Source organism: Carcharodon carcharias, chromosome 5, assembly GCF_017639515.1.
Source record: "Carcharodon carcharias isolate sCarCar2 chromosome 5, sCarCar2.pri, whole genome shotgun sequence".
NCBI lineage: Eukaryota > Metazoa > Chordata > Chondrichthyes > Lamniformes > Lamnidae > Carcharodon > Carcharodon carcharias.
This window is the reverse complement of record NC_054471.1, coordinates 61724044-61739499: the sequence shown is the minus strand read 5'-3', so window position 1 is coordinate 61739499 and position 15456 is coordinate 61724044. Positions and strand designations below refer to the sequence as shown.

Below are 15456 nucleotides of genomic sequence, written 5' to 3'. Positions count from 1 at the left end.
AGACACATCAGTAGGACACTTGAACACACAAACAAAAAATAATTTGAACTTTACTTAACATATGAATAATATGTTCCCAGTATCCTAATCTAAGCAGGATTGTGGTTACTTTACCAGAACTTCGGTGACAAAGGATGTGAAATAATTAAACATAATTTATAGCACCAAAACTTTTAGTTTCACCAAGATAAATTTCGCTTGAATAAATTCATCTTTTTCAGCTTTTTTCCTCGTCTTTTTCTTTTTGATTTAGAACACAGCCCTGAAACCAAAGGTTAAACTCGAAATTTAGTTTTAAGATAGTACCTGGATTTTCACAGGTTAGCTTATAAATTCCTGAGTGGACACATCCGAAGTTCTGTCCATTCACATGCCCATTCTGTCAATGCCAAATTACACTCAAATTTCCTGCCAATCTCATTAGCATAAGCCTAAGTGTAAAAATGGGTATAAGTTGGTATAAATCAACAGAAATCAGCATTAACAGTATAGCCTAAGGAAAGTTCTGTATATTCCTTCTTTATATATGAGAAACAAAGTTTATGTAGCCATCATCCATGTTTATGAGACACAGCGCATTTAAGAAACTGCAATCAGGCAGGCTTTTCAAATTCTAATTTGGCGCCATAAAAATGCATTCGAAGGCAGAGAAAATACAGTGCAGGTCACAGTGAAGACTTTTGTTTTAAAAAAAGCACTCAAAAAGTTACAATAAAACACCAAAAAAATGATTTGATTCCTCCTGCACCCGAAAATCTGGTCATAATTTGAAGAGCACCTCTGAGCAGTAGTGATTGCAGGAAACTTGCGTATAAGGCTCTATAAACCTCAGAAAAGGTATACTAGCCTTGGATATGGCATGGTGTCGATTCATTAGAATGTACCAGAGTTTAAAGGGTTAAATTATTAGGGTAAGTTGCATGAGCTTGATTTGTATTCCCGCAAGAGTTTCCAGAGTGTCACAAAGCACATTAGTTACATTTTTAAATTATTTTATTGGCATTAATGTTGTAATGGAGGAAATGTGCCAGTCAATTAGTGCACAGCAAGGTCCAACAAACAACAATACAACAAGAAACAGATAATCTAGCTTAATATGTAGTTTGAGAAATCTTTTATAGCTTCCTAGTGTTAGACAGGGCCTGGATTTAATATCTCATTTGAAGGTTGGCATCTTTAACAGTGCAATGCTCCCTTGGTACCACACAGAAATGTCAGTCTAGACTCGGAAGTGACACCTGGGATTACGACTTGCACTGGACTAAACACTAAAACTCAAATCAAACCCATGGGTTCTGAGATTCTGTGATTCACGCAAACTCCATCCTGAATTGTGGTGATAGAGTCACTTAATTACTTGGGTTTGACGGGTCTAGCTGTAAGGTCTTTACTTTTCTGCAGGATTGACCATTTTTATCCTGGGCAGCCTTAGGGTCTGAGTGGGGCTCTCAATGGAACCCATGCCAGCAATCTGCTAGACAGAGTTCTACTGGGTTGTACAATGGTGGATGGGTCAAGTTTCCAGGGTAGCCTAGGAACACCTCCACCTACACCCCCCTGAGGTGAAGGGGTGATGGGTGACAAAAGTCCTCACCTTCTATGTTCCCACTTGAATTTCCAATGCTCTTTGCATGTGGCAGAATCCCAGTAGAAACAGATTTCACCCCAAATGACAAACTGCTGAGAGACAAAGCGCCTTCTCCCTGCCATTTGGTGTAGAATTTAATAGGAACCCGATTGTTTACAACAAGTGTTAATATTCACTTTAGTCAGATAATTAGTGTCTGTAACATGGACTGCAGTGGTTCAAGAAGGGTAACTGCTTCAGCAGGTGGGCAAAAACATCAAGCTGAGAGGGAACTGTAACAAATGATTCATCTGAATCACTTCAACAGATTCTAAAACCACTTAAAGTCTCTCTATTGCTGATCCACCTGACTTGCAACTCAGTACCGGCGCTACAGAAACTGGTTTCATTGTGACCTAGAGGTGCAGCCATTTCTTCAGCAGGAAAGCATTGTTCCTTTCAATTTGTCACCTTTAAAAATAACTGGATAAATGTGAATCATTGTACACATGAATATATAATGTTTCAAAATATTTAAGTGAAGTATAATGTGAATATGCACTAAAATGTATAAAAACTTCAAATAATGAGAAATGTTTATTCTTAAAAGGACCCACTGAGGTGAAAAAAGTTCTAAATACAAATTGAAGGTTATAAACATTAACAGCACAGGTGATCAAATACTCTGTGGAATAACATCATTTCTGAAGCAAGAGCATGCACTTCAGAGTTATAAGAACAAGCTGCAAATTCTGGATATCAACCCTCACTTACGAGTTGCATTCCATAGGTGATTCATCCATGGTTTTAGCAATACATGAACCATCTTGTTCCACAGAGATTTTGTTCACCTGTGATTGTTATTATCCTTATAATCTTGATTTGAATGCCAAAACAAATACTTATCTAGTACAACAGACATGCAAGAGAACCCACTATGGAAAATCACCCCTCAGGTTTCTCCAATATTCAAGCATCCATGTTCATGCACAGACATGTATGTGCTACATCAGCAAACACTCAAAGCACATTTGGCAAAGGTATAATGTGCCTCACACCTTCCTAAGATGTGGTGGGCAGAACTGGATGCAATGCTCTAGTTATGTTCTAAATAGAGCTTTCTAAAAGTTCAGCACACCTTTTCTCCTTATGTAAGGTCTTATATGTTTTTAAATTATGGGGCACTTCACTAAAGTGCGCCACAGAGGTCCTGATCTACCATAGTTATAGCCATGGAGCGTGACTGCAGTCTTCTATGCCCACTGTGCCTTCAGGGATACAACTTTTTTAAGCATTCTTCATGCAGTTTCTGCACAATGTAAATTAAGGAAACCACCGGATAGCAGTTTGAACTAGCCACAAGTTTGAGAGGAATGGGTAGGGGAGACAGTGATCAGCAGATGTTAAAAATTACACTTGCTATAATTTAAAATTAATATTTAATGAGACTTTAGTTAGATTACATACAAAGCATCATTGTTTGCACTTGGTACTAGAATGCAAAAACAGTTTTCGCAAGGAAATAATGTGCCATCTATCCCATACTGAGATAAGAGTCAGTGGTGCATTGAGACACAGTGCACACAATGGTCCCGAAATTGCCAAAGGAGTGCAATCTGTGTCCCACCATAACTTTGGCGAGAAATCTGTGAAACACCCATTTTCAGCCATTTACCCCACTACTCCAGGGAACCTGCTCATCTCCCATCAGAGCTACCGCAGGACATTGGGAGAACCCCTGTAAAAATCCAGAGCTAACAGACTTTAGGGTTTTGCAAATAAATTACACTAGTTTTCAGCTGTAGGATGCAATGGAAATTTTCTTATTGTGGAACATGTTACAACTCAAATTGGGGCATAAAAGCAATCTCCGTTCAAAACTTCAACTGCATCGCATTCTTGCAATGCAAGATAGATTATGATAGCTTGGCTACCAACAGGTATAGAAACATATGGTAGTAAGTCTGGCTCGTGCTCAATGACGCCAAGAAAAGTGGGAGAGAAAGGCAGATTGCAGATAACATTAATGAGGTGGAGTGGATTCCAAATAGGCTTCAAAATAGGTGTGCAGGAATTATACATTCTTAATGAAAAATTGTTTAGCAAATTTCTTTTGTGTATCAGGAGAGAAAATTATGCCTCATTTCATCAAATAATAGAGTGCCAATGTGACAATGAAAGTTTGATGAGATCAAATGTATTACATCATGGGTTCCTAAATTTAAAAAGTGCTTCTACAGTTATTGTTTCACTGGGGGAAGGTGGTGGCGTAATGGTTTTGTCATTGGATTAGTAATCCAGACACCCAGCGTAATGCTCTGGGGAAACTGGGTTCAAAATCCTGCCATGGCATTCAATAAAAATCTGGAATTAAAAGTCTAATGATGACCATGAAACCATTGTTGTAAAAACCCCAGGAAATCTACTGTCCTTACCTGGTCTGGCCAACATGTGACTACAAACCCATTTAAATGGCCTCGCAAGCTACTCAGCTCACCACCACCCTCTCAAGGGCAATAAATGCCAGTGATGCCCACATCCTGTGAATGAATAAAACTCTGGCCAATTCTTTCCTGGGCCAGCGTGAAAAGGTTTAACAGCAAACAAGCTTAGCTGTGCTTACTAAGCCACTACACTCTGCTAACAAATATAGGATTTGTTACATGTTGACAAGTTAACTAATGGAAGGCATAGATTATTCAAATTTTACGATGAGCAGTGTTTACCTTGAGTGCACTAGATGAACACATTTCGCATTTGAGGCTCAAACAGGTGGTATTATTGCCTATGTGCTCAGAATATGGGCATTGTGACAGAATAGAATAATTCTAGCCAACTCTTGATTTTGTTCATTGTAAACATAGTCATTGTGCTGTTATCAACTTATTTCTCCTAAACACATGACTGGAGTTGTCTTGAATGGTCCAAGCCATATGTTTCTGTGAAAATGTTTCAAGGAGAGTAGAGAGTTTACTAATGAGGAGGTCTATTAAAAAAAATCACCAGGATTAAGTGTGCCCTCCAAATTAAGCTCCCCACCAGCGAGAATTTTGAATGTTCAGTTTTATGACTGTTTATAAGTGGCATGCACCTGGTGAGCTTCACCGCTTCCAAGATGTTGAGGTCAGTAGATGTTACTTTCGCCTTCTTGGGGATGTCGCATTACTTCATTTGAGTACCGTTAGCAAATGCTGCGCCAAGCGTGGGGGTTAGGGCAGAAGGGTGGAGCGAAAGCCGGTCAGGGAAGGCAAGCTTACAGGGGAAAGTTGGGGGGAAGAGTCTTAGAGGCCAGGGTTGGTGGTGTTAAAGGTGGGATCCTGGAGGACAACTCAGGCTATTGGTGATTGGAGGGAAAAGTCACAGTCAGAGGGGTGACTGGGATGCAGTAGGGTGACAGGCCCAGGATGAGAGTCTGGTAGAGGAAGGTCTCATCGGATGGGTCACAGAGAGGGAGAAGACAGGTGGCTCGGGTAACTGGAAGGGGCAGGGTCAGGGTGGGTGTGGGGACAGTAATGGGTGTTGGCTCTGAGGGGAGGAAAGGCACGTGGAGGTGGATCATGATGGTGTCCAGAGTAATGGGGGGAGGTTCAAGGGTGACAGAGAGGAGAGGAATGGTGATGTTAAGTAGGTCTATGGTGATGGGTGTCAGGGAGAGGGTAGAAGGTGGTAGAAAGAATTTGAAAGGTGACATGCCACATTTTTCCAAATTGACCTTGACCACACAATTCGTCAGTCAGTGAGAACCCTTGAGGTGGGGGAAGGGTCTTATCGGGTGGGTGGAGTTCACGGCCAGTACAAGTGGCCAACTAAAGGGACCCCCTAATAGTTATGAGGTAACTGGATGTTCTCCTCTTTATGGTGATGCCACATTGCAGCAGGTTTGTTTCCAACTCATGGGTTTCATAACATCGAGACCCCAGCAAGCTATGGAGCTGCTGTTCATTCTGTGCCATTTGCCATTGGCTGCAGTCAGAGGCAGGGACGAAGGGAGGGAGGGAGGTGGATGCCTCCAAGCGGTATGGCTGGTGTAGGGCAGCCAATTCCAAGCTTCCATCCTCCCAGGTGAATGGTCATGCCTGACAAGAGATCATGCAGTTGGGATTTTCTATTCTGCCAAGGCAACAATCTCTCCACAGAGTTTCGAGGTTAGTGGAGACAAGCAGAAAAATGACTGCATGAGGTTTCTTGCTCATAGCTTTCATCACCCTAGTCAAAGGGCAATGTCTCCATATGTATTCATGTATGAACTGGAGAACAACCATCTCTGGTCCTCCAGGATGTCCTTAGCCTGGAAAGAGTGGGGTGGGGATGCCATGTCTAGACAGAAGCCAGGTGAAGGGCTTAGCACTTGCCTGTTGGTTTTGAGATGGGGGGAACCTGTAAAGGACATGCTCACTTAAGGTATCATATCAATTCATTCACACATCCACTGAGGCGGCAATGATGCAGGCTGCAGGCAACTCTGCCTTGGTTGAGATGAGGAAAAGGAGGGCCTGTTGCTGGTTGGCACAGGGCCCTGAGGAGCAAGGCCCTGAGCAGCAAGAGGGCCAAGAGGCCAGTGAACATGGACCACTGCAACGGCAAGCATTGGCCCGAGCATGGGTGTATCGCCAACAGTGTTCTTATCTAGAAATGAGCAAAAGGCAAAGTAGGTGCCCTCTTATGTCCTGGCGTATGATAGCTCATATCTGCGGGCTCCTCACTGATGCATAATTAATTAACTGAAAAGTGGAAGATTGCTTGTGTTCACCCATCCTGCCGCCCAGCAGGAATCAGGCCGATTTTCTTACCCACCACCGGGCTTAGTCTCCAGAATGGAGAATTCCGTCCTCAGTGTGCTTTCTTGCCCTTTATGTCGATAATATTTGTGACTTCAGATCTTAACATACATGAATAATGCAAGCAAAAAAAAAACCTGTAACTAACAAGCTTATGGGTTTACCATGGCTTGTGAAAAATAATTGCATCTCCAGATGTACCACCCTTCCTGTCTGCAATAAACATCTGTGTACTGCAATCAACAACATTCTGACAGCACAATTAATTGTAGACGATAGGAACCTTTAAAAAAATAAGGACAAGGATTGAAAATGACTGGAAAATCAATATCTTAATTAAGAGAAAAGTTCCAAATAAGCCTTGTAATACCTTTGTACTAGTCTTGTGCTTTTGTATCATACCTTTGCAGCAGATATTAACTGACATCACTCCACGATATTCTCTGCATGTTTTCTAGTGTGGAAAAGGAAATCATACAGGCAAATTCTCAAAACCTTACTGCCTATAAATATAGTAGTCTGCTTGTGTTTTTTTAATACTACACCTCTTCAATCAAGTTATGACCGCCCAATCTTACCTACCTATCTGTTACTCCCCACCCACAGGACACAAGTGGTACACTTAGGAAATTTCCTCATATCATAGCATTGCACCACTGACATTAACCCAGAGAATGTCTCTTTAATTAGTGTAGCATTTCCAATGTCAGCAAAGGTGGCACACAGGCAAAATACCGCTCAAGTGAACTAAGATACAATAAGGCAAGATGGCAAGCAGCAAACAAGGACCGTCCCAGTGATCAAAAAACTTGATTATTCCAAGTTTAGTTGCTATGACCAATATTACTTTCCTTTCAGTACATCCCAGCAAAAATGATCTATTGTGGTAAACCAGGATATAAAGCAATGTTTGGCGACATAACGAGAGGCTTTTATTGTGCTGAATCTATGAATTTTTCAATAATGAACAGCCAAGCTTAGAGCCAGCTCCGCACGAGGCAAATGTTTGAGGTTACGGATGGGTCTTCACGGGTCTATGGTTCAGAGTCCTACGATAAAGAAAACAGAACAAAAGATTAAGAGCAGTTTTTTTTAACAAATTTCTTTACCTTTAAAAAGGTAATTACCTTTACCACCCTCCTGGAATTCAATATCTCAATTATCACACGGCAAAGCCTTACACAAGACATCGCTTGATAGTACAGTTTCATATATTTTCATCCTTTCTTTTTGAACAAAACTATATAATGCTGACAATTATCATCAGTTACTCGCAGCAGAGTCAGTAATTTGGCAAAGAAAAATTCCCCAGTTTGAATTTCATTTGCATTCCAGGTTCTGAAAAAACAATCTTTAAGAGCCTTGAGCAGGTCAAGTCATGGCACGCCCACGTACCAATGTTTTACAAGCATGATGCTGCCTAAATTATAAGATTCAGCATGCAACTAATTTTAAATATTTAATCAGGCCGGTGGCAAAACCCTAATTTTCTTCTTCAAATTGGCGCTGTGAAAAAAATATAGTGCTTATGTTCCCAAAGCTTCTCTTCAACTACTGTAGCTGCAAATTCTACTGAATGGTTTAATTGAAACTATTTTATTATTGCCTGGATCTCTACATATAATATTAAACAATACTACCGACCTGGTTTTAATTTGGAGTGAGAGGTCAGCATGGGATAGCAAAGCCAACTATTCTCGTCTCACCGACACGAGCTATTTTAACTCCTGGATTGCAAAGCCGTACTCCAGATACTATTTCCTATCTAACCCAGCAGGAATGACATGAAGGCCAGCAGGTGGGAATGGAGTGAGCGCAGCTGTAGGCTGCAGCCGGTGACACATAGGAACAATGCTCAGCAGGCAGGTAAGTGAATCAGTGAGGGGGCAGGTGCCCAATGCAATTGCCTTTCGGGAAGGCCCAGGTTTTGCTGCGGGGCTCAGAGAAGCACTCATTCTCCTTCTGGCCCACAAGAAAACCTTAAAAGAAACTCATTTACAGTAGACTTAGCTTGGCCCTCTCTGGATCTGCAAGGCACCAGCTTTCCCTGGCAACGCTGACAACAGGAAACTAAAGTGCAGTTGTGCAATAAAATCTCATCAGGGGCTGAATGATATCATCGGGCCCCAACTTTTGTAATTCGATGATGTCTTCACTTGTCCAGAGTAAGGGCCTTTGATGCTGCCCCCAACCTGCACCTCAAACCATTCTAACAGGCAGGTGTGGCATGGATATAGTGAAACCCATGTTGTGGATATTTGAACCCATATCCGAATACTCATATTCACTGGAGCACTGAACAAACTTGTGGAAGACCAGGAAACAAGCTCATTCTAGAAAAGCTAATTGTCTCTCATTTCCTACTTTCCTGTAACCACTATCTGAATGATCACTGACACTTCTAAACACATTGAAATGAGAGTTCACATAACTCAGTTAGTAGCACACTTGCTTCTAAGTCAAAAGATTCCAGGTTCAAGTCCCACTACAGGGTTTGGGCAATACAATCTAGGCTGACATTCTAACACAGTCCTGAGGGAGTACTGCACTGTCTGAATTGCTGTATTTTGGATGAAACATTAAATGACATTATTTCGAAGAAAAGATTATTCAGAGATTGACTAGAGGTATTCAAAATTCTGAGGTGTTTGGACAGAGTGGATTTGGAGAAACTGTTCTTGTTGGCAGAATGATTGAGAACTGGAGGTCACTGATTTAGTGTTACAAATACTGGAAAGGAGATGCAAGATGTTCATATTTGGCTCTGGGTAGGCAAGTTTCAAAGGAGGTATTAGGAATGCCAGGTTTTGTAGATGGTTATAATTTGAACAGTCCAATTAACTTCAAGATAGAATGGATTTTGTGGGGGGGGGGGGGGGGTGCAGCAGTTGTGGTTACATGATAGCTAACTAGCATTTCTACCTGGATTCAAGGCCCATGTGATTCACGTTGCCCTGGAGACGGGCTTTGGGGCTGAGTTCTGAGAGAGCCATTTTAGTGTCAATTTATAGGTTTCTTAAGGTGTCCCTGAACCTTACAGAGAGGTCAGTCCACAATAATCTGAGAGAAAGAGAGCAGAGATGGAGACAGCCAGTCTCTATTGTTCCTTGCGGAATGCGGGTGGGAGCTCATCCACGAATTGAAGGGACAAGTTCATGAGGAGTTACCTGAGGCTAGAACACTCACCTTGCTTAGGCTAGAAAGAAGGATCTCCAGAGTAAACCTCACCATGGAAATCAGTTTGGGCATTAGAAATTACCTGGCTGGAAAAGGGGAAAAGGAAGGAATAAAAACAAAAAAACTGCAGATGCTGGAAATCCAAAACAAAAACAGAATTACCTGGAAAAACTCAGCAGGTCTGGCAGCATTGGCGGAGAAGAAAAGAGTTAACGTTTCGTGACCTCATGACCCTTCGACAGAAAAGGAAGGAAGCCTTTGGAAACTGAGGATAGCTTTGGACTAGTTCCTAAAGAATGAAGTGTCCACTTAAGAGCAGAGAAAAGTATAATTATGGAGGGGGGATTTTCAGTCATTTTAAAAAATCAAATGGGGAAGACTTTCTCGAGTTTAGAGTAAAAATTGCCTACTGAACTAGTGTTTAGCCAATGTTGCTTTTAGTTTGTTACAGCAAAAGCTTTAAAACTTGAAATCTTGTTGTGTGATCCTTTCAGTCAGTCACTGGAAGTTCAAATTTCTTTTGAAAAGTTATCAGTCTCTATGGGATCATAATATAAAAGAAGCAATGGCGTGAGGAAAAACTTTTTATGCAGCGAGTGGTTAGGACCTTGAATGCACTGCCCAAGAGTGGAGGCAGATTCAATTGAAGCTTTTAAAAGAGAATTTGTTAATTATCTGATGAGAAAAAAATTGCAACACCACGGGGAAAAGGCAGTGTGGGACCAGCTGAGTTGCTCTTGCAGACAGCTGGCATGGAGATGATGGGCTGAATGGCCTCCTTCTGTGCTGCAACTATTCTATCATTCCATTCCATTATAAGAGCAGGGGAGTTACCTCCTATGTCCTTGCCAATATTAATCCCTCAATCAACAGATTATCTGGTCAATATCGCAATGCTGTTTATGGGAGTTTGCTGTGCACAAATTGGCAGCCGTGTTTCTAACATTACAAGAATGATTACACTACAAAGAACTTCACTGGCTATAAAATGCTTTGAGACAGCTGTTGGTTCTGAAAAGCTCTATAAGAATACATGTATTTCTTTTCTTCCTAACTTTCACTCTTAACCTTGCATAACTGAGCATGAGTTTAGCAGCAGAAAGGAGCCTCCATTAACACTATTTAAACAGTCAGGAAAGTCTCTTTTGCAAACTGTATCATGTATGGGTGCAGAAAAGTGTAAAACAGTTCTGGAAAAGCACCGTCCCTCTGTTGTTTAATATATTCTGCTGGGTCACACTGAATCCCAGGTTAGATGCGCTTACTGCACAGTTCGCACCTGTTCCAGCCACAGTGCCCTTCCTCTTTAAGAGATACAGGCTAACTTTAAGCAGCGCAGGTTAGCTTTAAGTGATGTGAGCAAGTTACAATTTTGAGGCTTCCTGCTGCTGCGTGCAGCTAACGAACAGCACAGTTAGTGAAGTTGATATGCTACCTGCATTACATTGAACAGGTACGACTAATCACCCATCATCGTTACATCCAGTTTTGAATGAGTTTTCCAGATACACAGTGACGGACCCTTCACATCTGCAAAGACTGTACAGCATCGATAGCAATGCTGTGTCCATGTGCTCATTTGACGTAGCTGGCCTATTCACCAATGTTCCACAATGTTCAAACTCTGCTAATACCTCTTCCCATTTGATTTGGGATGAAAGCACACCAAAATTGAAGCCCTGAGCAAGCACAAACTCCTCGCTTTCTGAGAGGATATGGTCAGAGAGATTTGTTACGTGTTTAGGTCGTTAATTGTGTTGTCTAACTGATTCCAGTCCAATGAGTTTATGGTGTGGGCGAGTTTCAAATGGGTACTGTTTACCGTGAGGACGTTGTTCAGGACTTGCATATCGATGACAATGCCCTGTCCTTGTGCTCATTTTACATTGCCAGCCTATTCACCAATGTTCCACTTAAGGAAAACTTAGATATTTGTGCTGCAGCACAATATCATGGCGATCTAGAACCACCACCATTGTGTGAATCAGTATTCATCGAACTTATGAACTCGGCAACTCACACAGTTGAGTTCAGTTTTATGCCAAAAAGATGGTGTTGCCATGGGAACCCCTCTAGGCTCAGCTCTTGCAAACATATTTGTTGAGTTCCAGGAAAAACATGTCTGTGATGGAAAAGAAAAAGAAAGCGTATGATAGGCACAAAGAATGAAGCACTGCAGATAGCCTAGACGAATAAAGGAAGTGCAGGGACGAAGTAAAAAAGGAAATAAGGAATCAAAGAGAGGGCATGAAAAAAGATTAGCAAGTAAAGTTAAAGATAACCCAAAGATGTTTTACCAATACATTAATGCTAAAAGGTTAGTTAAGGAAAAAGTGGGACCTATCAGAGATGAAGATGGAAACTTGTGTGTAGATGTAGGGGCTGTGGGAAGGGTTTTGAATGAATATTTTGTCTCCGTGTTTACAAGGGAAAGGGAGGATGTAGATTTGTAGTCCAGGAGGAACACTGTGAGTTATTGGATGGGATAGTTGTAGAGAGAGAGGAAGTACTCAAAGGGTTGAAATCCTTGAAAGTTGATAAGTCACCAGGGCCAGATGGATTGTTTCCGAGGCTGCTGAAGGAAGTCAGGGAGGAGATAGCAGATGCTCTGAGGATGATTTTCCAATCTTCACTAGATACAGGGGAGGTACCGGAGGACTGGAGAAATGCAAACATAGTTCCATTGTTTAAAAAGGGATCAAAGGAAATGCCAAACAATTATAAGCCAGTTAGTCTTACATCGGTGGTGAGCAAATTAGTAGAATCAATCCTGAGAGATAGAATTAACTATCTTGTGGAAAGGCATGAACTAGTCAGGGATGGTCAGCATGGATTTGTTAAAGGAAGGTCTTGCCTCACAAATTTGATTGAATTCTTTGACGAAGTGACAAGAAGGGTTGATGGAGGTAGTGCAGTGGATGTTGTGTACATGGATTTTAGCAAGGCATTTGACAAGGTCCCACATGGCAGATTGGTCAGGAAAGTAAAAGCCCATGGGATTCAGGTTAATGCGGCAAACTGGATAAAAGGTTGGCTTTATAACAGGAAACAAAGGGTAATGGTCGATGGATGCCCTTGCGAATGGAAAGTTGTCTCAAGTGCTGTTCCACAGGGCTCAGTGTTGGGACCCTTGCTGCTTGTGTTATATATTAACGATTTGGACATGAATGTGGGGGGTATGATTGGGAAATTTGCAGATGGCACAAAGATTGGCCGAGTAGTGGATAGTGTAGAGGATAGCCATAATCTCCAAAATGATATAGATGGGTTGGTGGAGTGGGCGGTAAAGTGGCAGATGGATTTTAACATAGAGAAGTGTGAGGTCATACATTTAGGGAGGTCAAACAGTTACAGGGATTACACAATAAATGGGAATATACTAAGAGGGGCAGATGAAGTGAGAGATCTTGGTGTACAAGTACACAGGTCCCTGAAGGCAGCAGTTCAAATAGACAAGGTTGTAAAGAAGGCATATAGAATGCTCTCCTTCATTGGCGGAGGTATAGAATACAAAAGTAAGGATATAATGTTGGAATTGTATAAAACACTTGTGAGGCCACAACTGGAGTATTGTGTGCAGTTCTGGTCACCACATTACAGGAAGGACGTAATAGCTCTGGAGAGAGTGCAGAAGAGGTTTACAAGAATGTTGCCAGGGTTAGAAAAGTGTAGCTACAAGGAGAGCTTGGATAGGTTGGGGTTATTTTCCTTAGAACAAAGAAGGCTGAGAGGTGACTTGATTGAGGTGTACAAAATTATGAGGGGAATAAATAGAATGGACAAGATAAAATTGCTTCCCTTAGTGAGGAATTCTAGAACCGGGGATGTGGATTCAAGATAAGTGACAGAAGGTGTAGGGGGGACATGAGGAAGAACTTTTTTATGCAGAGGGTAGTGGGTGTCCGGAATTTGCTGCCCAAGTTGGTGGTAGAGGCAGAAATTCTAAACTCTTTTAAAAAGTACCTGGATCTGCACCTTAAGTGCTGTAAGCTGCAGGGCTATGGGCCAGGTGCAGGAAGGTGGGATTAGAAAGTGCACCTGGGTGTCCTTGGGCTGGCATGGGCAAGATGGGCCGGATGGCCTCCTTCTGTGTTGTAACTTTTCTGTGGTTTTATGATCCCTGTGCTCATTCTCAGTGTTTAGCCAATCTCGTATCCACTCATTTCTTACGCAATTTCATAAGCAGCCAGCAGGTGGTTCTGTCGAAGGGTCATGAGGACTCGAAACGTCAACTCTTTTCTTCTCCGCCGATGCTGCCAGACCTGCTGAGTTTTTCCAGGTAATTCTGTTTTTGTTTCAGCAGGTGGTATGTTTGCCCAGCAGCAAAGGGCTGAACTGAATGCTTATTTAATACCAGATCAGCCATGATCTAATTGAATGACAGAGCAAGATATGGGGAGAATGGCCTATTACTGCTCTTAAGTCCTACATTTGTAAGCCTATACCTTATGGGCTTTAAATATTGCCTAAGTGAGTCAAGAGCTGATGAACTCTTTCGAATATTTCCTTCTGTGCAAAATTACATTTGTTTTTAATCCAGGCACAATAGCCCTGACTTTCTGAAGCCTTGCCAGCGGCATGGGGTTTCTCTGGCAGTGTGCGCCATTTAATAATATCTAGCAGGCACCCTTGCTTACCACTTCAGCATGACATGATCCAATGGTTGAATTAGAGAGTCATTTGCACAGTTATAGACCAAAAGTCAAACGAGGTTGGCTATTCCGCCACATAGTTTTGCATAGTTGTGAAATTCTGCCAGGTGCAAAAAGATGTAATTAGCATGAGTAGTATCAGTATGGTAAATGGGCACAGTTTCAACATCTCTCGAGAATATTCACTGAAGATAGCTGTGGTATTCTAGCCCACACCAACACAATAGTGGTTTCCTTCAACATGCTCAGAAAATTCAGACAATGATGTGTAAAGATTTGGAAATCTCGGTGCAATAATTGTGTTTGAGCAAATCAGTGGCCAGTGTAAGGGTTCAGCTTCAATCGTGGGACAGGAAATGACAGACTGCTGGCATCAAATACTGTCACCACCCACCCCCAGGTGAGGTTCCCCAAAGTTGTTGATGCAGGCGAGACCCCTCAAGTTGTCATCATTTGGCTGGGACACTTCCAAATTGTTACGCCCCTGGTGAGCAGGGATGAACTGGCTCCCTGTCTTTATTCAGCTCCCCCACTTCTGCTGCTCGCAACAAGATTTTATCTAAAAAGGATCCCTTGTGTAGATACCTTTTTCCCAGACCCAATTAGTTTGGTTTTGAAGGAGCCAATTTTATTAGAGTTCCTTGAGTTAGAGGTTAGAGTGTAAGTTTATTAACTACTAAAGGCAAGAACGGATAAAACACATGCATATACGGTCATACAGGTTAAAAGTAAGAATTTAGCTTAAAGTAAGTGAATATTATTTTTTATTCATTAATGGGATGTGGGCTCCACTGGCTGGGCCGGTATTTATTGCCCATCCCTAGTTGCCCTTGAGAAGGTGGTAGTGAGCTGTCTTCTCGAACCGCTGCAGTCTGTGTGGTGTAGGTACACCCACAGTGCTGTTAGGAAGGGAGTTCCGGTGTCCCAGCGATAGTGAAGGAATGACGATATATTTCCAAGTCAGGTTGCTTAGTGGCTTAGGAGGGGAAGTTCAAGTTGGTGGTGTTCCCATCCATCTGCTGCCCTTGTCCTTCTAGATGGTAGTGGCTGTGGATTTGGAAGGTGCTGTCTAAGGGGCCATGGTGCAGCAATGCATCTTGTGGATGGTACACACTGATTTGTAATTTGTTTGTGGATGTGGTGCCAATCAAGCGGACTGCTTTGTCCTGGACCGTGTCAAGCTTCCTGAGTGTTGTGGGAACTGCACTCATAGAGGCAAGTGGCGAGTATTCCGTCACACTCCTGACTTGTGCCTTGGACAGGCTTTGGGGAGTCAAGAGGT

General features: G+C 42.2%; 1 protein-coding gene across 1 annotated transcript in view; it reads right to left on the bottom strand.

The window, feature by feature from the left end:
* Positions 1–2989: 2989 nt before the first annotated feature.
* sh3bgrl2 (SH3 domain binding glutamate-rich protein like 2) overlaps positions 2990–15456 on the bottom strand; it is an 89344-nt gene continuing 76877 nt past the window's right edge. The window contains exon 4 of the mRNA XM_041188667.1: positions 2990–7394. Within this exon, the coding sequence (XP_041044601.1) occupies positions 7380–7394 (15 nt within the window). The 3' untranslated portion in view covers positions 2990–7379. The remainder of the gene's footprint in view (positions 7395–15456) is intronic.